At 40.8% G+C, this 26,012-nt stretch overlaps 1 protein-coding gene across 4 annotated transcripts in view; it reads right to left on the reverse strand.

Annotated features, from left to right (window-relative positions):
• Positions 1-5,601: 5,601 nt before the first annotated feature.
• Positions 5,602-26,012, reverse strand: part of LOC147221570 (metal transporter CNNM4-like) — a 39,838-nt gene continuing 19,427 nt past the window's right edge. For 2 of the 4 annotated variants that reach the window (XM_086169143.1, XM_086169145.1), the window contains 4 exons: positions 16,268-16,364; positions 14,745-14,807; positions 10,774-10,952; positions 5,602-9,572 (listed from right to left, as the gene is read on the reverse strand). In XM_086169143.1, coding sequence (XP_086025269.1) covers positions 9,315-9,572; positions 10,774-10,952; positions 14,745-14,807; positions 16,268-16,364 — 597 coding nt within the window. In that variant the 3' untranslated portion in view covers positions 5,602-9,314. The remainder of the gene's footprint in view (positions 9,573-10,773; positions 10,953-14,744; positions 14,808-16,267; positions 16,365-26,012) is intronic. The other 2 variants (XM_086169144.1, XM_086169146.1) reach the window with 1 other exon arrangement.

Consider the following 26,012-nt stretch of genomic DNA (forward strand, 5'->3'; position numbering starts at 1 on the left):
AAAAAAAACCCTACAGCAAGAATGAGTTTGAATGAATGATGTGAAAACAGATATTTTTAATTTTATTTTTTTATTTTACATGTTTATATGGATTGGAAAGTTTGTTGAAGCCATGAGTAAGGAGTGACACCAATCCGACTTGCTCTTAATCAGCGTCTTGTGATTCTGATTGAAATCGAACATTTTTCGGAGAGACAGGTAAGATTGATCAATGTTATAACAGCTCATTTGTCTGGAATTTAACCTCCAAGTGAGACATAAAATGTGCAATTAATTTTCTAATGAGCAATAAAAACATAATAAGAATAAAAAACTATCACCTTCCAAGGATCAGGCCAATATGAGATTTTAGAGAAGAATATATGTATTATTGAATATTTGTAATGTTGATGTCTTAATCTGATATGATGATGATGATAATAACTGCTGTCATTGTAATAATAATAATAACAAAAATAATAACAACAATGATAATACTACTACTACTACTACTACTACTAATAATAATAATAATAATAATAATAATAACAATAATAATAATAATAATTTCAGTCCGACAAGGGGACCTTTCTGTGTGGACTTTGCATGTTCTCCCCATGTTTGTATGGGTTTCCTCAAGGTTCTCCAGTTTCCTCCAACGGTCCAAAAACATGCAGCAGATTAATGAAAAATTGCCCTCCATGAGTGAGTGGTTGTTTGTATATGTGGCCCTGCGATTGACTTGCGACCATCCAGGTGCACCATGCCTATCACAGGGATAGGCTCCTGCATCCCCCTTGACCGGGGTGCAGGAGTGCAGGATAAGCACCAGAAGATGGATGGATGGATAAGACAATAATATTTTATTTTTATTTTTATTTTTATTTTTATTTTTATTTTTATTTTTATTTTTATTTTTATTTTTATTTTTATTTTTATTTTTATTTTTATTTTTATTGTTGTTATTATAATGTAGAGATCCACATAATTTTCTTATTAATTTTACTTTTATTTTCATTTTATGTATACATTTCATTTTTATTGCTATTTAAATTATGCTATTTTATTGTTTTTCGACCCTTTCTCTCTCTCTCTCTAAATATTTATATATGTGTGTGTGTGTGTATACATTCAAAGTGTATGTATTAATGCAATAAACAATTTCAATGAGGAAATGTGAAAATTTATGTAAAAATTTCAGTCTGTTGACAGTTTTCACATGCCTCCACACCCACACACACACACACACACACACATGCGCACACCATCAAAGGCTCAGTGGAAGTGGAAATTTTGTTGCGCATGTGTGCGTCTTCCTACAGACATAATGAAGATTTGAAATTGTAGTTGCATAACCTGGCCTAATCTATGATTTCATCACCATCCCACTCACTTCTTGTTGACCAAAAAAGGGGAAGTTGGCAGACTGAGGTTTCTGTGTGTGTATCTGTGTGTGTGTGTGTGTGTGGGGGGGGGGGGGGGGGGGGAGAATACCTTTGCAACAACTTTACTCGATTACAAAGTAAATGTTATCACAGCATTGTTAAAACAGGTCTCATCTTGACATTTAAGTTGTGCAGTCAGTTGTTAAAATGAAATTACTGTACATTTACCTTGATGAATATTATCTTTAATTTTTTTTTTTTTTAGTTTTCTTTCCTTAAGTTATCTAGCTGTTCGGTCACTAAAATGACATCACTTTTACATTGTTACAAATAACATCAAAATTTGCATTTTGAAACACAACCATTTTATATAGATATATACTGTATATTTTATATGTTTTACATCTATCTATCTATCTATCTATCTATCTATCTATCTATCTATCTATCTATCTATCTATCTATCTATCTATCTATCTATCTATCCTTATTGTTTTTTAGTATCTTCTTAATTTGGTTGGGTTTTCCACATTATAAATTATATTTTAGCAGTATAACGTTTTTGCAGATTTTTTTTCTGCAGTTCTCACTCAAATTTTTAGCATTTATTATCCATTATCATCATTAATGATGATAATGACTCGTTCATGTATTTATGTGACTCGACTCGATACTACCTCAATGTAAAATAAATAGAAAATACTAGTTTTGTGAATCACTTTATGAGGGTCTATAATCAAGACTCATCCACATTTATCTTGAAAGTAGAAACTAAATGACAGTATAAACATTAGAACCTGCTGGTGACTCAAACCTAGAGACTCTGGACTCGGACTTTGGTCCGAGGACTCAGACTGGACTCAAAACATCCTGGACTGGAGGTTCGAACCGGGAACTGTCATATGACGACATTTCACTTGGTTTCCTCTCCTTGCTGTGACACTAAGGTTTGTCCACGGGGAGAATCTGCGGTAACAGGGCAGGGCGTCACCTTTCTGGGAAGGGTGGATGTAACAGGGGACAAATGTCCAAATAAATGTATATTTGGTAAGTAAAACTGTTACTACGACTACAGTTTTTTGCTCTTCTTTCAATAAGGATTTAAATTGGAATAAAATATAAATTCTGTCACAACAATAAAGTTAAGGAGGTTTCTTATACAATTGCAGACAACATAGACATAGCAAAAAAAACATTGCAAAGATTTAAAATTGATATTGATGAACTCTGTGATTTCTGTGGTATAAATTACATTACATTACATTATTACATTACATTACATATGGCAGGCGCTTTTATCCAAAGCGACTTACAATAGAGGACATAGGGACTGCAAATAACACTTGGGGATACAAGATGCACAGGAAATACACAGAACAGTAAGCTTAGGTTAGTGAGTTTCTTTTTTTTTTTTTTTTTCTTGACAAAGACATACACAAACGTACACACACACACACACACACACTGCATAGCCTAAATTGGTGCCTAACCTGATCTGGGGCATCAGTGCAGTAAAAAGTCCTGAAAGAGAAAAGTTTTTACCTGTTTCTTGAAGGTTGAGATAGATGATGCTAGTCTTGTTGAATGTAGAATGTAAATGTAGAATCTTGTTTACTCTTATTTTACTATTGCTTGTACTCGCAATTATTTTGGTTAGAGAACTGGATTCTCACTGCAGCTGCAGGATAAAGACATTTTTCTTTCTTCTGAAGATCAAACCAAAGAAAAAGATTTTTGTACAACTTGTGTTGCTCTTGGGAAAATTCGATATTCACAATGGATGAAATGGATGAACAACAAACCAAATGTCTCCATGGGAAGTGGATCAATATAGCACCACTAGAAATGGACTTCAGAATCAGAAGGCAGTACGAATGAATTTTATGTTGGAAAAATACATTTAAATATTTGGATGTATATGCATCAGTGTTACACTCTTTACATGACTGATTTTTGTATCTATGTATATTTTTAAAGTTTCCCCTGGCTAAACAGATTTGTTGTGTATATGGATTTCTTCATTGAAATAAATAAATAGATAAATAAACAAATAAAAAAAACAACAAATAAATAACAAACAAACAAATAAATGAAAAAATAAATAAATAAATAAGAAAATAAAAAACATGGAAATAAAAAAAAAAATTAAAATAAAAAAAAACAAAAAAAACAAACAAACAAAAAAAAAACAGTAGCAACAGGAAAAACAGTGGGCGTCCAATTTGGCTCAGAGTTCCGGAAGCAGTCATGAGGGGCCGCCGCTCCTTGCCGGCATCCAAAGGCCGCACTGCCAGGAAGAAACCGGTCTGACAGACAAAATTCCCAATTATGCAATGACAACTGAAGAGGCACCGCTTTGGAATTTCTCAAGACGAAATTCAATCTCGCTGCTAATTTCACTTCCCCTCCAGCCAAGATACCCCTGACAGTGAAAACACTGAAAAAACTATGTGTCCTCTTTTCATGAATTGTTAACTAAAAGTTATCAACATCAAATTAAGATTTTTTTTTAAATTCTCAAATGATTATCATTCTCAAGTGAGTAGAACGGGATGAATGTGAATTATCAATTTATCCTTATTGATTTTGGTTTGAGCTTGTTTGAAGATGAAAATGTTTCGGTTTAACACAAAGATGTTACACATCACAATAAAGTATTGCATTTTTACATAAAAATGTTTCTTATCAAAATCAAATGTTACATATTAAGGTGAAATGATGCATATTTATGTGAAAATGTGAGTAATCAGCATAAGATGTTAAGTGTTTTATGAGAAAATGCAGCTATTTAACATAAAGTGTGGATGTTTATGTGAACATGTTGCTAATCACAATAAAATGTTGCATTTTTACCTGAAAATGTATCTAAATATGGTACATGATTACGTGAAGGGGATGCATGTTGATGTAAAAATATTCTTAATTATCATAAAATGTTTCAAGTTGATGCAAAAAAGTTGCCAATCAAAATAAATTGTTTCATGTGTAGGTGAAAAAATAGTGCTGCATTTGGATGTAAAAATGTTGCATATCAACAAAAAATGCTAATTAGCGAAAATTGTAGCAAACATATTTATATATTCATAATTTATAATTGGTATAATACTATTTTTTAATATAAAATGTTTCATGTTTACATGAAAACGTAGCTAATCACAATGAGGTATAGGATTTTTTGAAAAATGTTCCATGTTGACGTGAAAATGTTAGCAATCACCATAAAAGATGCTTTTATGTTTATGCAAAAATGCACATTTACATAATAATGTTGGAACGTAAAATGTTGCATTTTTACGTTGACCTGAGAATCTTATTGACAAATGATGTGGGATTTCTTCTGAACTTTCAGAGTGCTGAAATACACAATTAAACAAAAAGCCTCAAAACTCAGAGAAAAAAACAAGTGATGTCAGCCTCATCTACGGACCATGTTGCATCACTGGATTAAAAATATAACAAATGTACAGAAACTGTTGCTAACATGGACATTGTGGAATTGTTCTTATGAAATGTTTATTTATTTGAAAGAATTGCAGAATTTACAGTAAAGTTGCAGAGCACAGCAAATGTTAAATGTTACGCTAGAATGTGTCTGGCTAAAGTGTTGCATGTTTACGTGGAAATACAGGCAATTGCAGTGAAATTTCACGTTTATGCAAAATGTCATGTATTCAGGTAAATATGTTGCTTTTTAGAATATAGTGTTTAGCTTTTTTTCATGAAAATAGTGCTAATTGGAGAAAATATTCCAAGCTAAAAATGTTGGACATTTACATTTTTACAAATTTATTAATTAGTAATTTTACAGTATTACTTATTTACTAGTTTACCACGGGTATTTTACAATTAAATCTACTATGAATTTTCTATCTAATTTGATTTAGTAATTTAATTCTGTAGTTATTTACTACTACTAAAATTAACTTATTTATGTAAATTGTCACGTTACTGTGAAAATACATGAATTGTTACATTTTACAGTGAAAATGTTGCTAATTTACATAAAATGTAACATTTCAATGTTAAAATGTTGCTAATTTACATGAAGTATTGGATGTCCGTGTTAAAATGTTGCTGATGCCGAAAATGGTTAATATTTTGCCAAAACATTTTGCATTTTTAGTGAAAATGTTCCTAATTGACATAAAATGATACAGGTTTACATGTTTCAAATGTATTAATGAATATAAAATAATAACCAAATAAAGGAAAATAACTCCACAGTGGCAGCGGTCCGTAGAGAAATATATCTCAGGTTTATTAATAACGTTCTCCATCATCAAAACTCATTAAGACAGAAATTATAAAACAATATTTACATCTTGTCTCTATGTTTATTTATTTTTTTAAATTTTTTTTATTGTTGTACTTTAATCGCATGCCGGAGAGAATGAAGGACAATTTTATATCTTCCCTCGACACCAGTCGCTCCTAATCCCTATGTTCCCGTATTAAACTCCAGACAGAGTTTTAAAAAAAAAAAAAAAAAAAAAAGATAAACAAAAACACGTTTATAAGGATTATTGACAGTGTTTTGAGGTACAAAAACGTAACCAAACACGCTGGTACACATTTACACGCGTCGCAAACCCCCAGAACCAGAGCACGATTTAAAGCAGGAGGGCAGGGTGGGGCGCTGATAGAAAATCACCGATGGCGGCGGGAGGAGAGGAGTCAGCACATTTTTCTCCATCAGTTGGTAAAGAGGATCGGAAAAACAGCGGCGTCATGTTGAGGAGCCGCACGCCGTGATGAATTGCCGAACACCACAGTGTTGTGACACATCAGCCGGCAACTTCGGTAACTTGGTGGCCTTTTTCTCTGGGGAGAGGGGAGGGCTGCGGGAAATACTGCTTTTCCTCTTTTAAAGTGCTTCTGTATTTCTTTCTTCGTAAGCAAAGCCAGTTTTTTTTTTTTTTGTTTCTTTTTTTTTTTTTTTGTGTGTTCGTGCAGCCTGAGCTGAAGGCCGCTGACACAACAACCCCCTCCGTTCTTTTCCAGTTGCGCATAAAAAAAAAAAAAAAAAGATTTTTCTGTCTGATGCGAGCTAACGGCGAGCGGAAAGGCTAATCGACGGTTATAAGATGTAAGCGACACGTGCTAAGAGATGCATTATAAAGAAAATCTAAAATCCCCCTGCAGTCAACTCACTTTTTCTCAATTTTTGCAGCTTCGCCGCTCACTGGCAGGCCGGAATGTTGTTTTCCCAGCAGATAATATCATCAGAACTACGTTTGCATCTAGTTTCTTTTAACCCCCCCAAAAATCTGACATAATTTGAGTTTAATGCTACGGAAGCTAACGCTAGCATTAGTGGTGATTTACGTTCAGTGGTTTTGGTTGTTTTGACTCAAAGATACCTACAAGTAGATTGTCAAAGCTGAGAAAAGTTAAAATTCAGTCGATGTGAGGACCACCCTGAAGGAATTTAACCGTCGTCTAATTTTTTGAGCGCATTTTTAAATCACGCGTGCGTCGCTAAAAGTTTTCCGTTTTGTTTAAGGACCAAATTGAAGTCAATCTTATCTCTGCTTTCCCATTGGCTGCTTTACTTCCCTCAAAGATCAATTTAGTTGCCATGATCCAGGAAGCGCGGGAGCTGGATTCACCCGCTATTTAGCTTAGCATAGGTGAACGGGGGGGTGGGGGGGGTGGGGGGGGGGGGGTGCAGTCTATCACCTTAACTAGCATTTTGGCTGAAAAATAACTAAATAACAGAATCTACATCAGCACAGTAAAAAAGAGGGCGTCTTCCATTCGGTATCTGCGTTAACATTTCCCACTTTCAAAGAGAAAGAGGAGAAAGTGAGATATGAACCCACTGCTAGTTAAACTAGTTTAATTGCACTTGATAAGGAACTACCGGATGGTTTTAAGGTTATGCTGATTTTACTTTAAGGTGATTTATTTAAACTCCGACCTCCTTATTTTCTCTTTGGACAATCCATTTGTAAAGTATTGCACTTTTTTTTTTTTTAAGGTGGCGTGAAAATATTTTCCAGCTTTGTCGAATTTAAATTTATTAACTCATTTGTTCATTTCACCCCCCCCAAACCCCTTTTTCTTCCTTAAGGCGACACTCAGTTTACAGTAAAATTTACGCCCCCTCCCCCAAAAAAGTGAATTTTCAGTGGAAAGAAATATTTGATTATCGATCGCAAAATTAATAATAAAAAAAGAAATCAAAGTGAAAACAGGATTTTCAACAAATGTCTAAATTAATACATAAAATATAATTATTTTTGATAATCATATAAAAAGCCACTATGGGATTTTACAGTCAGATGACACTGGACCCCCATTCAGTGAGTGTGTTTGTGTGTGTGTGTGTGTGTGTGTGTGTGTGTGTGTTGGGAGGTGGACCCCTCCCCGCCCCCCGGCATCGTATTCGAACCCACAAACTGAACTCCTGAGCATCCAAGGACGCTCAACGCAAACAAAACAACCTTGAGAGAAAAGGAAACGAAAAACAAAACCAAAAAAAAGGTTAGATCACATTCCTTGTTTTTTTTTCACCCGGCGACAAAAAGACAAAAACAAGTGTTTTCCAAAAATAAATAGTTTCAGGTTCTCAAAAGTTTTTTCTGTGTCAGGAGGAGATGAAGCGTCCCTCTTTCAGTTTCGTAAGGTCCGGTTTTGGTCACGACACACACACACACACACACACACACACACACACATACACACACACACACACACACACACACACACATACACATACACACTCTTACTGGTCTCCCCGTGGCGCCCCTGGCTGCCAAACGCTGACACTTTGACAGACGGGCGTCTTTTTTTTCCCTGAACTTAAAATGCCTGGAAAAAAAAAGTTTTGAAAGCAAAACAAAAGTTATTATTTATCCCTTGAAAACCTTTCCAAGTCCAAGGAAATGAAATTCGACGATGGTGGTGTTTGAGGGCCGCCATCTTTAAACTTCCATTAATCAGCACATTCATGGTTGTCATGATTGTCAGGGCTCAGACGGCCGGCCATCGGCGTTCCACCTCTTAGCAGACCCCGACCCCTCCCTCGAAAAAGTGCCCATGGTGGTTGTGGGGAAGACGACAAAAAGAAAATAATAAAAGTAAAGAAAACTACTCATTAGCCCCGCCCCCAAAAGAAAACAGGAAGTCTGTCTCCCACAGAGTTAATCAATAAATATCAGTTCCGGCCAACATATATTACTCTGATACCGCTGCCCACACACACTCTTTGTCTTCTAGCCGTATGACCTGCATGTGAGTGTGTGTGTGTGTGTGTGTGTGTGTGTGTGTGCGTGCATGCTTGTGTGTTTGCTACACGTTACGCCAGGTTTGTCAGATGACTGAAAGAAAAATGAGAAGACGAACAGAATCCATCCCAGCGAATGTAAATATTTTACATTTCTTTTTTTTTGTTTTTTTTTTTGCACTGATTTTGTTTTTATTTCTAAAATATTCAAATGATTGATTGATTGATTAATTGTTCCACTTTTATTTTGGAAAAAGTCAGAAGATTTTGGATAAAGAAGAGATAATGATCAGTGCCAAAAAAAAAAAAAAAAAAAGGGTAAAAAATAAATAAAATTTCGCTGGGACGGATGCACGGCGAGCGAGGGGGGAGGGGGGCGGAGTCTCCCTGAGTCTCGTTATTTGGGGTAAAGTAATAAAGTAAGGAGGTAACACACATTGAAATGCACGCACACACACACACACACACACGAGGGATCCGCTGATGAAACGGCGAAGGGTGAGGAGTTTCTGGTCCAGACGAGCTCGTCCCTTTGGATCCCGCCGAACACTTTTGGAGATATCACACACGCACACACACACACACACACACACACACACACACACACACACACACACACACACACACACACACACACAGGCTCCTCCCCTTGTGAGCAGCGAAGCGGCGCATGTGTGCAGACGTAGGAGGCCAGGTCGGGGTCGGGGGTGACGGGGGCGGGGTCAGATGCTGTTCTCTAATTGGCTGCTGTGGTTGCCCGTGTGCGGCGAGTTCTGCTCGTTGAGGAGGAGGAGCGTGGTCTCGTCGGGCCCGTTCTCCGTGGGCGGGGAGTCCACGGCCGCGTCTGTGGCGGGGCTGTTTGCGGTGGCGGGGGTAGCGGTCAGGTCCAGGCCGCCGGGGTTGTGTCCGCTCTCGGGCGACTGCGGCGTGCTGTCCAGGCGGGACGCCATCAGGCCGTTCTGATACTGGGACCGTGTGATCTGAAGGGAAAGCGGTGCGAAGATGGAAAGGTTTATCCTCGAAATCCATCCGGCGTATTATAAGAATGGGAACAACTTTATTCATCCCGAAGGAAATCGTTGTGCCAGAGTTTCCAGTAAAACATAACAATAATAAATAATAGTAGGAAGGAGGGAGAGTAAGAAATACAAATAAAACTATAAAGTGTCAAAGTCAAGGCTATAAAGTGTTACGGTCTGTATGTTACCGTGGAGATGAATGGCTCCGCCCACCCGACTCCAATTGTATCCAATTCTATTCATAACCATGACAGAAACTCATTTGGAGAAAAACAGTGGCACCTCGACTTACGAGTTCAACTGGTACCATGACCAAGCTCGTAACCGAATTTGCTTTTATATCAAATTAAATTCTCCCACTAAAATGAATAGATACGCTATTAATCCATTCCAACTCCCTGTTTTTGTTTTTGTTACATGGTTTAAATACGAAAAATGTACTATATAAATAACAAACTGCTTTCATTTAGCTAATTTACCACCTTGCCAACACTGTTTACATTGCTAATACTGTTTACATTTCTGTCCACTGTTCCATCTGGTATGTAACAAATTGTTCTCTGTTCTTCTAAATGTAATCTTGAATCATGAAGATCAAACAAAGATGCCACCAGTGGCGGAAGAGGTCGGGCAATTTCTTGGCTCTACTGCTTAACTTCACTTACTGCACACTTAATATTACAATGTAAATGTTGCTAAATGTAACTTGCAGAAGATTTATGGACGTAGTGAGAGAGGATATGAAGAAAGATGGTTTGAGAGAGGAGATATCGAGAATAGGGTTAGACGGAGAAGGTTGAATCCCCTGAAGAGAAAAGAAGATGAAGAAGATTGCTGAATGTAATTTGCATACATTTAATCGTTTAACTTAATTTAGCAATGGAGTGAATGCTGCTCCTCTTTTTTAAAACACTCAAACTATCCCAGACTGGCTTTGAATGCCCATAAAAGTTCACCGTATCTCAACAACAATGGCTTCTCCATCTCTTCATGGAGAATTTGACAACACGCTAATATTATTCCATGATTTCAACTGGGCTAGTTGTGGTTTTTAAACCCCACCGCAAGGACTGCGGCCACGTGAAACGCTTGTAACTCTGATCTCGACTTGTGTCGCAGAGAAAAAAAAAGATGTCTCTCGCACACGCGCGTGCACGCTTACCTTGACGAACTGCAGGTCGCTGAGGGCTCGCACGTAGAAATCCGGGGTGTACTGCTGCGACGGGGCGCTGCTGTTCAGCTGGCTGTTGCTGCCGCTGATGGACAGGGACTCGGTGCGGTCGGTTCCGCTCAGGGACGCCGTGCGATTCAGGCCGCTGAGGTGGGACGGTGACCGGAACTCTGCAAACACACACACACACACACACACAAATATGAACACACACACTGGGGAGAGATGTGTTTATTAGCTTCTTTTTGAGGCAGAAGCAAAGCGGTGAGGATCTGAGCGCCGTCCTGTCGTCGCGATTCATTGTCGTCTATCGGCGGCGGCGGTGGGGTCATTCTACAGCGAAGCCATTCATGGATTTGTGGCGGGGAAAAAAAAAATTAAATAACACACACACACACACACACACACACAGACTCGCTGAACGGGGCGACATGATGCAAGATTATCAGGAATGACGAGCACGGATCAATGTAAGTAGTGATGCATGACTGCACAACATGGAGATGGAATGTAGCGACAGGGAGGTGGTTTAGGTAAAGCTTGACGGTTATTACAAAGTTTCGTCTATTCACAAACACGTGTCGTGCGTGGATTCAGGTTTTGCTGGTGATGATGTTCTTGAAGGGGACTGAGAAGGCACGAGGACAGGAAGTGATGGCGGAAAAAAAAAAAAAAATGCATGGGTGAAGAGTGATTCGCCTACCTGTGACGGTAAATATTGTAAACACCTCAAAAATCCCCTTCACTGTTATAAATCATTAAACCGCTTTCTATTTATTTTTTTTCTCTGACTTGAAATAACACACAAAAGAGGGTAAAATGTTTCGATAATTCAGAGAATAGGTCAATTATGTCGGAAGGACAGGTGACCCAGTTGCAGTGAAAGAAAATCCAACCAAATGTTGATTATTTTCACTTCCTCCTTTGACAACAGTCATTTGAATTTGCGTGTGTGTGTGTGAGTAAGAGTGTCACGGCCGTCGGACAGGAATTTTTTCTTTTGAGTGAGTGTGCGTGTTTTTTATTTTGTAGGTTTTTTTCCAAACCACTGCACGTTGTACACATCCGGCCGCGTGCGCGTCACACTGGCAGCTGGTGGAATGGAGCCAAGTGTCTGCCCAAGGCTAAAAGAGCAGACACAAAAAAAACGTAAAATAGTTGACATATAATATTCTCTCATTATTTGCGTGTTTTTTTTACAAATAAGCAAGTGGTCCATTGTTTTTATGAAACACAGGGAGAAAAGAATGGAAAGAAAAGGCAGAGACCTGAAGAAACAAGGATGGACAAACCTAATACGGACATGCTTGTGTGTGTGTGTGTGTGTGTGTGTGTGTGTGTGTGTGTGTGTGTGTGTGTGTGTGTGTGTGTGTGTGTGTGTGTGTGAGTGTGTACACATGCCTCTACACGCTTTCGAAAAATCAATGAAAGGTAGAGGTCTATACCGGCCAAACCTTTCTGGTTTCTTGCTTTCTTTATATCATTATGTTTTTAAATAAAATGTTAGTCACAGTTTCTTAATTACTAGAGGGGGGTGTGAGTGTGTATGTGTGTGTGTCTATGTGTGTTTTTCCACCCTAGGTCACCCTAGGTGACTAACAGGGATGACATGCGGAGTCAAATGAGGCAGAGATAGCCAAAAAGGGACCCCTGGGTGAGGTATCATACACACACACACACACACACAAACGCACGCGCGCCCACACATGCACACACACAATCACCCCAAACAGACTCGCTATCAGCCGTATATTATTACCAGTCGGGGTGAGTCGTCCACCGGGGGGCCTCAGTGAGTCATAGGAAACAGTTTTACCTGGACATGTTAACGCTGTTAGATTTCCCGGGGCAATGCTAACAGGCTAATCCTTGATTAATCGCTAAAGCTAACGTTCTAGCGAGCGGTTAGATATGACTTAGTACTGTGATAGTTGATTTTCTTTTCTCGCGTTATTATTTTGACTTTTAAGATCCAGTCGGGAGCATTTCTCTAAACGCCGGAGATTTTCTTTCCTGTTTTTGATACGCGATTAGACGAGCGGTGGTGAAAAAATAGAATGATCCTGGTCAGTTTGGAGAGAAAATCCAGAATCCCCAACTTCCTCATATCGGGACTTTTGTTTTGACCGCACCTGAAAGATCATGTGTTTATTATTACTATTATTTAATTAATATGATCTTTTCTTTTCTTTGTGCGTGTTTCAACAATGTTTCCGATCCCGTGTAAACCCGTTTAAGCTCGCAAGTGCCGCCGGCTAATTCCCGGTTCGAGGTATATTGAATGGGGACGAAAAACCAGCTTCACTTCATTTAGCGACTATATTTGAAAATTTAACTCCACCCATTATTATTATTAATTATTTAATTATTAACTACAGTAATAATTTAACTACACCCATTGATGTCAAATCAGGGTTCGGGACCCCAGCCCCCCTGCGATATGTAAAATACAAATTTTCTTCTTGGCAAAATGGATAAAACTGTTAAATATATATCGATTTTATTGCGATGCTCAAAATGAACTCACTGGTTCTAAGTACAACGTGTGGCCGCCATCTCTCCGACTGGATCTTCTGAGTTGCCGGCGTTTAATAAAATAGGGACGAACCGGCCGGGCCTGGAGGGAGTTAGTGTTTTCAGAGCTACGTGAAAGACGGGCCCAGGTCCAAACCGCAACCCTCACCTCCCCGGGACCTTTTTTTTCTCGCGTAAACCTCCGCCCAGGACGGAGCAGGATTCTATTTGGAACTGGGCCTTTGTGAGTAAACAGAAGAGGGTTATAGGCTGCAAGCTGGAGAATTCAGAATGTATTTATCTGTCTGGTAGAAGAGACTAGGAATCATCTGCAACACGCCCGTCGCGACGACGAGTGATATGGCGACAATTAAAATGATAAATATTCCCAACATTCATCCACGGGTCAATTTTTGAGGAACAATCCGATGTCAAAACTCTGCCATGAATTCGTAAAAAATATATCTTTCAACATATCCTTTCTTTTTTTTTTTTTTAAATGACGCTGATAGATATGATTAATTCCTAGATTATGACTGAGGTTTGTTTAGACTACGACCTAAGCATGAGACATCATCTCGTCAAAGACTTTTATATATTTTTAATCATTTTTGGGAAGGTTTGGATTTGAGAGCAAAATCTGTCCCCCTTTTTTTCTGTTTGAGAGAGAGAGAGGCGACGTACTACATCCAACAACCAGGAAATAAAAAAACACTTAATCTTAAAGCTGTCGGCGGTTCTGCCCTGGGTTCCCTCCGCGGTGAATTCATGCAGAGTTTTGAAAACTACATGAAATGACAGTCTGGATTTTTGTGAAAGTAAGATATAGTCTAGCTTTTTGAGCTTTATTTTTCAACTCAGGGGTGAGAATTCTACTTCCTGTGATTGAAGGTTCATCTACGGTTCATCTTTGACCCCCGAAGGCCTTCTGACCTGCTTTTAACACATTTCCGTCCTGCGTTTTCATTGCATTTACTGTGTAAGTTTCCCCTGTCTGTACATTTTTTTTTCCGCTCCTAAAAAGGTAGATTTGGCATTTAAAGCCACCACACAGCCAGGGAAGTGGTTTGAAAAGGGGTTTCCAAGGCTCAACGGATGCACATCCAGGTCAACGTGAACACAGACAGCTGGTGAAGTCTTAACTTTCACTGAACAACAGGGGCCTTGAAGGCGTATTTTATTTTATAACAATCAGGGTTAAGCTGGCGAGGCTAAGAATCCACATCTGCGTTCCCGTCGTCGCTTGGAATCGAGAAGAGGCCCAAGGAGTTCTGACTTTTTTTTACCCAGAATATTTAGAATATTTGAAAAACGAAAACACTTTTTCAACGGACGTCTGTCCAGGCCTTTGAGGGTCAACATGATTTTTTTTTTTTCTTTCTGTTTCTACAACACCCCCCCCCCCCCCAACCTCGAGTGTTAAATGACCCAGACATGCCGGAGGTTACCTGGCAACCGAGAGAACAGAGAAAACCTCTTAAAGGAGAGGAGGCGAGGACGAGGGGCGGCCACTGAGAGGAGAGAACAACAAGGTGATTGATGGAACAGAGGAGGAGGAGGAGGAGGAGGAAGGGGAGGAAGGAAGCAACACTGTCAGGAGGGGTGGGGTTTTGGACCCGAGGTCAATTGACCGCATGCAAGACAAGGGAAGGAACGCGTCTATCCGGGCGCGAGCGGTCAGGTGACACATGGCGGTGCGTTTGTGACCCATTTTCAACCTGCGAGCTGTATCGGTTGACAAAGATAAAGAGCAAGGAGGGTCGGGGGGGGGGGGGGGGTCAAAGGTCACCAGCAGAAGCGATTTTACCCCGTTGTGGCCGCCGAGCCTCCCGTACCTGGAAGCAAAAAGCCCTCCCCTCATCCTCCTTCGTCATGCTCCGGTGTTGGTCAGACGCCAACTTTTAGCGGTCTGACACACTTCCTGGGAAACCCCAGGCACGCAAGTTACTCTTCTTCCAGTCGGGCGGGCCTGTTTGAACCCGCGTAAGAGATTGAAGGAAAATCCCAGGATTTAACTTGTTTATGATTTTTTTTTTTTGTCCTGAAAAGTTTCCTGAAGCCGCACTGTCGGCTAGAAAGCCAGTGTATAATGAGGTTAGCGGACGGCGGCCATTCAAGGGGAAACTGAGCTGAGCTTTGGTGCTCCCTTGTGGCCGAATAGTTTGCTGCTCATATTTTAGGTAAAGTTTGGTTTCCTCACTGAATAATTAGCATTTGGATGATTTTAAGACAATTATTGGTGATTTTTAGTTTCATTTCTAATCTTCAGCCTCTTTTTTAAAATTTCGTCTCTTTCGTCTGTGAGTTTTCGGGATCTCTGTAAATGTATTTATATTTACATTTCTGCGTGTTTTCGTCCACAGGTTTAGTTGATCCGGACTTGAGCTGCGGTTTGCTTACCACCAGGCGGCAGCGGTGGCCTTTCAAATTTCAACCACCGAATGAGTCGGTACAAAAGCGATTTAAAGAAAAAAAAATCTTCTATCTAATCACTTTACCAACTAATTTATGCCCAGTAATGTCAATTATTCGAATTAAGTTTACTTTACAACAATGGAGGCAATAACCAGCCAAGTTCATTCAATCTACCACTAGATGGCAGTAAAATCGGACTCATCACACTGCAACACAGTTTACCCATGTATGGTTAACTCTTAAAATCCCTAAAAGGAATATGTTTTTCGGACTAATGCTGGAAACTCGTCAGCTTAAGGGGAAAAAGGTCCGAAGAGCTCATTAAATCCTCGTGCTTGCTGTATAAGAATCGGAAAACTCCGATGGAACAATGTCTTGTTTGTATAGAGAGAAAAATGCCATGTAACCCTGACTTTCTCTTTTTTAATTTGCAGCATTTGAGTAACTTACAAAGACACTATCTATCACTAGGTGGCAGCAGGGGCCTTCGCATCTGCAGTCTTTGGTAGCGAATGGAGAGAAGAGAAGACGAGAGGAGAGTAGAAGGCATACTCACCCAGAGTGGGAGCGCTGAGCGCCATGACGCCGTAGAAGGAGAACGGCCCCGTCTCAAACTTCATGTTCTCGTTCCCGGCCTCCACCTCCACCCGTCCCTGGAGACACAGGGACAGGGAGCAAATTATTAATCCAGAGCACATTACTAATCCAGATTAAATTAAAAAAAAAAAAAAAAAAAAAAAAACACATATTGATTCATGGGTAATCTATTAATTACTATCTAATTAATCATTTATTGATACCCTTTTTTTAAAGACAACACAATGCATTTTCATAATTGATTATAAAGTTTATTTTTATTCATGCATATTTTAATTCAATAATTCTCTGTCTGCTAATTTATCAGCTCACTTGTTAAATCATTTATATTTCTACTCTAAAAATCAGCAACAAATAAACGTATTTTCTGAAATTGGAAAAAAAAAAAGAAAAAAAAAAATTGTTCATCCTTTATTTTGCATGTGTTCTAACGCCGGCCTTTAGCTACATGGGATACGGATGGCGGGACACGCCGACAGGCCAGGGGAGGGACTGGTGGGGGTTTTGGGGGGGGGGGGGGGGTCCGGGAGGCCCCTGTGTTGGTGCGGCACGCCGGAATGTGGGAACCGCAACAACAACACCACCGACGCGGCACAGTTAATCCCACGGTAGGGGCGGGGATGGGGGGTTGGGGGAGGGTCTCAAAGTCACATTGAGAGTGGGGGTAGGCGACCATTTCCGTATTGAAAAATAGTGAGCGGCGAGCGCTCCCTCGCCCCCCCCCCGGGTGATGTGAAACGTCACCTAGGTGGCGGGGAAGGTGCGAGAGGTGGAGCAGAAATAACTGGGTGAGAGGTGTCGGGTGGGCGTTGTCATGGCGTGGGCGCGTGACATTGGACGAGGTGTGACCGGGACACCGTGTGGCGCCAAATTTACGATCCCAAGGGTCACAAGTCAAGAGAGAGCTGGGTCTCGAGTACAAGAGGGTGGAATGAGGTTCGAGGTGGGCGGGGCTTAGCGTGACTGACAGGTCGCGGAATACATCCGGGGCGAGCTCGGAGCAAAGACATCGCTCTGAACTGAGTTTGTGGGGGTTCGGGCGGAGGTGTTTCAAGGCAGATCCACTAGGAGCTGGAACGGGTCCCTGGGGATGGAGTCAGCCTCCTCAGTCTGCTGCCATGGCGACCGTCCAATGACAGTTGTGACCCAATAATGTAAGATAAAATTTATTGCTCCCCAAAGGGGATATTCCCTTGTCACAGCAGCTTAACAGTTATAATGTCAAAAAAAGGAAATAAATGTGAATATGAATGAGTATAAATAGAAAGGCAGAAGACAGGAGATAGCAAGACAAAAACAAACAAAAAAAAAATCAACAAATAGATAGACAGAAGATAAATAGACAACAACAACAACATCGGGGATGACAATGGGCAACATCGAGGAACAGTGAGGGTGAAAGATACACAGCTAGAACTAAACAACAATATGAATAGTATGACAAAAATTAATAGCAATGAATAAAATAAACAAACAAAGGACAAAACAAGGATAAGAGAGACAGCAGAGTTAGGAGACGATGTAAATGGGTGAGATTGTGGAATTGTGGAAGCAACAAAGGTGCACTCAAATGTCAGAGGCGGGTCAACCGAAAAAAGTCATTTTCAAGGAATTAATGGGCAAAAATTTAAAAAAATGAACGATTTCCTTCTTTAGCGTGTGACAACGGGACTTTGGCAGATATCACCAGATCTGAGGAGGAGAATCTAAGTTTGTCCGGCTCCTGGAAGAACCTCAGTGCTGCGCTGCCTTTCTGGACGATCCCACCCCTGAACCCTCCCGTGTTTGTCTTCTGCAAGATAGCAACCCCCCTCCCGCTATTCCAGGTTTGCGTGTTAATCCCTCACATTCTGCCCCCCCCTTGGCGCCACACCCAGTGGTTTCACAGTCACCGATTTACATCCTCAAGTACTGATTTGCGGCCGACTGGAGCCAAAACCTCCTTCCTGTTTCCTTTTAAACCCGAAGAATAATTTGACGCGAAAGCACAGAAAACAATACGTTTGCGACATCAGAGCAACTACTACGATTACCGTTAAGTCGAAGGATGTACATCCACCGGGATTATATGACCTTGCCGCGGAGCGTCGGTCTGACCTCATCATGTAACACACATTCGCGCCTGCTCGGGGTGACCGCAGGGTCTCCTCACCAAAAAACACTCGCCTGTGTCCGCTGAGTCATCGGAAGGTCAGCGCCTGATTCGCTTCATTTATGGGAAAAAAAATAATGCCCTTCCCCAAACAAACACACACACACACACAACCTCTCATTTGGAAATGTTTAGTGTCATTACAGGGCTTGCAACCGCTTCAGTTACCACGGATACTCATCCCCATCGTCATATAAAAAGTTAGCGTCAAACAAATGAAGCAGCAAAAAAAAATACATCATAACATCTGATTTTTAAGTATAGATGAAGAGACTGAAAGTTAAAGGGTTCACCATGACATAAGGAAGTGACATAAGGAAGTACCGTATTTTCCCCCCTATTGAGCGCACCTCAATATAAGCCGCACCGGCTAGCCGATCACTATCTCGGGGTTCCTCCTGCGCACTAAAACTGTCAAAGTCGTCTTCTTCGGTGTCGGAGTTGAATGGACTCAGGATTTCCCGGTCATTTCATCGATCCAATGTGACGAGGATAAACGCTTTAGCGGTGTGAAGCTCGATAGCGTCCCCCACCCAAAGTCCATGTATTAGCCGCATCGTTGTTTACGTAAGAAAGGCGCGGCTTATCGTCCGGAAATTACGGTATCTATATCATATATATATATGTATGTATATATATGATATACAGGACTGTCTCAGAAAATTAGAATATTGTGATGAAGTTCTTTACCTTCTGTAATGCAATTACAAAAACAAAAATTTCACACATTCTGGATTCATTACAAATCAACTAAAATATTGCAAGCATTTTATTATTTTAATATTGCTGATTATGGCTTACATCTTTAGAAAACCCAAAAATCCTATCTCAAAATATGAGAATATCATGAAGCAGTTCTTTTTTTAAATTGGATTACAGAAGGTGAAGAACTTTGTCACAATATTCTAATTTTCTGAGACAGTCCTGTATATATCATATATTGTAGGCTTCTTTTGTACATTGAGGGTGTTACCAAGCGCCCTTTAGTAAGAGGTCTTATGGAGCGCAGATGCTTTGCTTAAGGGCAACTTAAAAAAAAAAAAAAAAAAAAGAGGTGCTGAATTCCCTGCATTTCTTCTTCTAACCTGGAGGACTTAAGCGGAATTCAGAAGGTTAAAACCCCCTCAAGTTTCTCATCGGCTTCCTGCCTCCTTCCTCTATAATGCGGGGCTTAAACCTGCGGCCTCCCACCGCCCTAAGGCACATCACCAGATTGGGAGCGATGCTAATCGCCAGCCCGACATATGGCCGACCGGGAGCATCAGCCGGGGGTCGACCTCGACCCCCCCTCCCGCCCCCTCACACCGCTTCCTGCAGCACGAGAACACGCGTGCACGGCAAAATCATACCTCACAAGGCACGCAGGGGGTAGATCTGTGCTCGCCGGCGCATGGTCCAGGTTTAATTCGAAGTGAGGGAAGCCTGCAGGAGCTCCTGTCAGACCTGTTTTTCGGGTCTCAACTAACACGGCCAGAGGTGGACCGAGTACTCTGCTCCTGCATCGGAGGTCAAGGTAGTTGCGCAATTTGAAAATACCTGGCGTGATGATCAGAAGTATCACTACGGTATGACAAGTATCAAATGATGTTGCAAACCGAGGACTGGCTGCACCGGTAAAATCAAAGTACTGTATCAAGTGACCTCAAACGTGAAGATCATTGAGAGTGAGAGGTGACGCGACCTGGATCTTCATCCATTCATTCATTCATTCATTATAAGCCGATCCCTTCTATCACTGGGGCCAGAGGCGGGGTTTAACCCAGATCGGTCACCTGTCAATCATGTTAGCGAAATCCAACCATTCGCTCTCTCATTCACCCGTTAGTCTTAAATGATCCCACTGACTGTGGGAGGAAGATGGAGAACTCAGGGAGAATCCAGCCAGGAGAAACAGCTAGAACGTCCTGAACTGAGGATACAGAGCTGAGGACTTCATTTAGATGGAAGATGGAAGATCCATTATGGATCACCACTGCTAATATTTCAAATATAGTTTTTTAAACTCCAACTCAGCCCTTAGTTTTCCGATTACCGCAGACCTGTTACGCTAAGCTGCGTTAAGTGTGTGTTGGTGTGTCTGTGTGTGTGTACACAATTTGCCAGATTATCCAAGTGAGAAACAGAGAGACTTACCTAGTAGATACAAGATAATTACCGACATATAATGACTAGAGATGTGAAAAACATCAACGGTTCCTGTTTTGTGAAATTCTTTTACATGTATATCATATAGCGTTCAGCGTCGCGATGTCACACTGTAGTAATCGCTTCGTGAATCTGTTGTAGACTACGATACAAATTCACACATTTGCTTCGTCCTATAGTCACGAGCGTGCACGTACACGCTCACACATACGGGGACACTTCCTCGACGTCATTATGGTAGAACATCGTTTCTTTGTTTTTGGTTTTTAAGCTGCAGGCTGTCTGATGTGCGTATTCCGGGGAGGTATGTGTCGGATCTCTCCTTAGGTTGGTCCTGGCCAAAGTTCAAGTCGCCCCTTTTATGACTCACCGGCAACGTGAGAGCTTTGTGACCCCATCCAGAGTGATAAATTTGAAAGGACCCGACGTAAGACGGGTACAATAGCTTTCAAACACGCTTTATGATCTTGTTTTGATCTGTGGCTGTGAGATGTGTGTTAGCGCTCAAATACGTCCTGGCGGAGAGAACGTAGGGAGGTTGCGCGGTGAGAGATCGAACCAGTGATGAAAGAAGAGGTGGTTCAGGACTTAGTTTGCCACGCCAAAGTTAACAATCCGTTGTTATTCACGATGGGGGCTGGTTCTGCGGCATGAGGAATGGGCCAGGTCACTTCTGCGGCCACTCCCGTTTGTAAATATTACACAAATAAGGGGCTAAAGCACACCTTAAACGACTCTGTGCGGCAGCTCTCACGTCTGTTGATGCCTCTGTCCTGTCAGTGGTCCATGGTTTGTTGTCAACAAACTAAAAGAATATGATTGGCTCCAGAGATCCGAAGCTATATATCATTGCGCCTGATGACCTAAACCACTAAAGGGGTCATGTGGGGGGGGGGGGGGGGGGGTCCTGGACGTTACGGTTTCTTCTTCTCTTGAAGAACGTTTGTTATCGATCCAGCATAATCACATTGCGACATGTTTCCGGATTCCTCCCACATAACTACATAAGTGAATGCCAAAGTAGACCCCCCCCCCCCCCCCAAAAAAAAATGGTTTAATCCAAGTCTATGAAAACCCCTTGACATGCGAATTACAGTAGCTTCCCATTCGATCAAAGTTTTACGTCAACTTCTTTCTCGATCGAGAACCAGCCTGGCTCACATAACCAATCAGAAACACACAATTTCACGATTTTGGGCGCTGAAAAAATTGGAATCAGCTCTCGATAAGTCAGATCCAGGGTCTAGGAACGGAGGCCGGAAAGGTAAGAGGTCAAATTAGGCTCCAAGCGAAAAAAAAAAAAAAAGGCGGAAGGATCAGGCGTCTAAATAAAGGACGGGGTTGAGAAAGTTTGCTGGGGATGCTTTTTAAGGCACTAAAGCAGAAAAAAGACCAGTGGGAACCAGTAAACAAGTCTCATTCAGAGGAGAAGTATTGAAAGGGGGCTTCCAGTCACCAGAAAGGGAGCATCAATCAGGAGTCTAGAGGAGGGATGAAAGTACCAGATATCAAGCAAGCGAGCGCAGATATCAAGACGCCGATGTTTTACTTGGAGACGGGGGTATGTGCATCTTGGATGTTATGTGCGGAGCGAGAACATTGGTCGGTTGATGTGTTGGGGGGGGGGGTTAAGCCAACTAACGCCGATCTGGCATGAGATGCTAAGCAGAGTTAGCAATTAGCAAATGACGCTGCTGTAGAGGCAGTTTCGGCTGAAATCGTTCTGAAAACCAAAACACTGGGCTTAATAGATTCAGTTATTCAGAGTTCGGTTAAGTTTCTGTGGAAATAGGTTCCTGATGTCTTGAAACACAGATTTTCGGATAAAGTTTTTCCACTACGACGGATTTGAAATGGCTCCACCGACTGGCTGTGGCTGACGGTCTGGCAACCCCCTCATTCTTCTAATGGGGAAAAAAACACAACCTCAAAAAACAGTGGGCTAATATTTGGATTCAGTTCTAGTATTTGTACTGGTGATAACCCCCTGCAGAGGTTTGAGGAGTAACTCCTGTCGGATGTGTGTGTGTGTGTGTGTGTGTGTGTGTGTGTGTGTGTGAGGCAGCGAGGCATCAATGCAGTGTTTAGTGGTTAGTGACAATGTGTTTATCATAAAAACAAATGGCTGACTTCAGTTAATGGTTGACGTCGAACCCAATAGGTCCTTTCAATGGGTTTTTGCAAAGTCACTGAATCATTTGCTTTGTGACACACACACACACACACACACACACACACACACACACACACACACACACACACACACACACACACACACACACACATACACACATACACAGAGAGGTCAGTGTCACTGCAGCTGCCTTCTTTTGATCGCAGACATATTTCTTATTCTCACAGGGCTATTTTCCAGCTCTTGTTCACAACAGGAAGAGTTCTTTGCAAATATGCCCTGACGTTTTTATCCTGGAATGCGACACCGACAACGGCGTATGAGTGACCACATGATCAAACAGTTGGAGAAGATTAACAGTGACAATAACGGCGGATGATCCATTGTTTGGCCCCCCGAGTGTTTGTCTGTGAGCATGTTGTCATAAATAATGGTCGCTCGGAGCGTTTTGGGGAACAATGGCTGCGCCAGCGGATGTTCACCACAGTAACGGGTGTCATTTACGTATTTGGACTTTCGCACGCTGCTGCAAAACATCGGTTAAACGTAGATCACTGGCATCGTAGAGGAAAAACAGATTGGATCTGATACTATTATTTAGGATGTCATGATGGAATGTGACAGCAGAAGTGAGATTAAAAATGTGACAGCTATGATGGTTTCCTAAATATGGTGCAATCAGTGTAACTCACCAACCATCACGATGATAAATTAAAACTAAGAAAAAAACAACACAAAATAGCTTCTTCTTGTACAAATAAAGATGTAGATTTTGAATGTAGGAACATATAATGGTGATGTCTTGAATATACTTCGATACACTTGAAAAATGCAAAATGATAATGCTAAGAACAAAAATTACACAAATATAGAAATAACAAAATATTTTGCCTGTAAAAATAAAGATGAAAGTGAGAACATAAAACACAGATGTCTTGCAGACACTGTGATCAATTTCAAAACTTAAAAAATCCTAATGTTAATTGCTAATGTTGAGCACAAAAACAGCACAAAAATAGCTTGTTTCGTACAAATACAGATGTATATGTTGAAAGTAGGAACATTAAACACAGATATCTTGCATGTACTAATACACTTGAAAATGCGAATACTAAATGCTAATGCTGTAAACAAAAACCCAAAACTAGCTTTTTCTTGTAAAAATAAAGACGCTTATGTTGAAAGTGGGAATATAAAGTGCAGATGTCCTGCATATACTGTGATACACTTAAAAAAATGCGAATGCTAAGACCAAAATAACACATGTATAGTTTTCTTGTACAAATAAAGGTATATATGTTGAAAGTAGGAACATAAAATACTGATGTCTTGAATATACTGTGATACCCTTTAAAAAAAACGCAAATACTAAATGCTAACGCTTCGATCAAAAAAATCATATAAAAAGATACTTTCTTCTTGTACAAATAAAGACGAGTGTTTTTGAAAGTAAGAAGATAGAACTCGGATGTCTTGCAATCAATCCTAAGAAGAACTAAAATGTGGTTATCTGCAGGATGCCATCCAGGCTGCAGCAGATTAGCTGCTTTGATTATTAACACCATGGTAACAGCCACCCCATCATACTGACTGCACAGAAATTAAAAATACCCTTTTAACTTGGAATTCTGACTAACCTGTCTGTCTTTCTCGAGGCGAAAGCATCTTCCGGGGATATGAATCACACATCTGGTAAACAGCATCACGGCCAGCATCACTACCAGGAACACGCACAATCTATGTGCACGCATTACATGCGCACACTATAAAAGGAGTGGAACCAGGGTGTCAAATTTTATGTGCGGTTTGAGCCGCCAGCCTCACACACGTGCATACGCATACACGCTCCGCAATACCACTATTCATCCCCTGGTGTGTTTTAACACAGATCTTTCATCAGTGCAATCACAGATTGTGGTTTTAAAAAGTCCTTGTAGGGTTCAGCGAGAGACACATGGCCAACATTCACATCCTGAGCACAGCGCAGCTTCATCAGAGGGGTTTCTAACCTGCGATGAAGGATGTCAATATCACATCTGTCAGATATATTTCTGATATTCAACAGATGTTATGAGTGGGGTTATTACATTATTACAGGGATTATTATCCAAAGTGAATCTGCGCTTCCTGTCGGGGAATTCCTCTGACCAGGCCCGGACCTGATGCATCAACTGATGACGCGACGGACTTATATTTGCAGCCAATCTTCCCGCCAACACTGAACAGGATTTTGGGTCCAGTTCGACAAACGACACCGCTAATCCAGAGTGATCGCTGCCGGATTAAGGATTAGCCCCCTTCCCGCAAACCGCCTGCTCCAGAAAAGACACCCAGGAATGCGAGAGCATCGTTCTGTTTACATGAGAAAAAAAATGAATGGTTGTTTACGCTCGTAGCTTGTCAGGGGAGGAAATTCAAAATGACGGCACGGTTTTCCCCCCGGGGGCCGGCAGGGCCCCAAGATTAGATATCGATCCAGTTTAGTGATGTGATCAATACAGTGATACATCTCTGATCTCCCATAACGCTGGGTCACTACTATAAATAGTTAAACTTTCTTAAGATCAACATCCGGGGAAAGTTTGAGCCAGACAAAGTGATACTGAATATTTCAGTTAAGAGCTGACTTGCATTGTGAACATACAGATTATTGTTTTGAAGTGATTATTTACAGATCGTAAATAATCGTTTGCGATTTACTTTCCTCTAAAGGCAGTTTGTCACAGTTTTGAAATCAATCCTTTGATTTGCTGGAAATAATTAGCAAATCCACAACTTGTCAACGGCAATTTATCATATTCTTTTTTTCATGCTCTTTGAATTTACTGCAACATTTTGTAACAAATTGTCTCACAGACACAAAATATTACATTTCTCGCCCGACACGCAGGCAATTGAGACATTGTGTAATATTTATCTTTTTGCAACATTTATCTTTTTTTTGGGGCGGGGGGGGGGGGGGGGGGGGGGGGGGTCCTTGAAAAAACAAGCGTGAAATCTTCAGACAATTTGATAATCTTAAATACCACAACATGGTTGTTTATTTAAGATTACTTGACAAGTTAATGGAGAAAAAAAAATACAAAGATTGCCAAAATCCTATCTGTGTTGTAACGTTGAAGTCAAGGGAAATACATTATTCATATTTTGATGAAGAGTTGTAGAATGACCCTCCCACCAAAATGTTGCAATGATGTGCCTAAAACCTGTTTCAAAACAAAAAAGTGATAGCATTGCAATATCAGGTTTAATAAGCTATGGCAACTAGTGTTC

The sequence above is a fragment of the Fistularia commersonii genome, chromosome 22, assembly GCF_037954325.1.
Source record: "Fistularia commersonii isolate RoL2024-O1a breed Wild chromosome 22, RoL_Fcom_v1.0, whole genome shotgun sequence".
Taxonomy (NCBI): domain Eukaryota; kingdom Metazoa; phylum Chordata; class Actinopteri; order Syngnathiformes; family Fistulariidae; genus Fistularia; species Fistularia commersonii.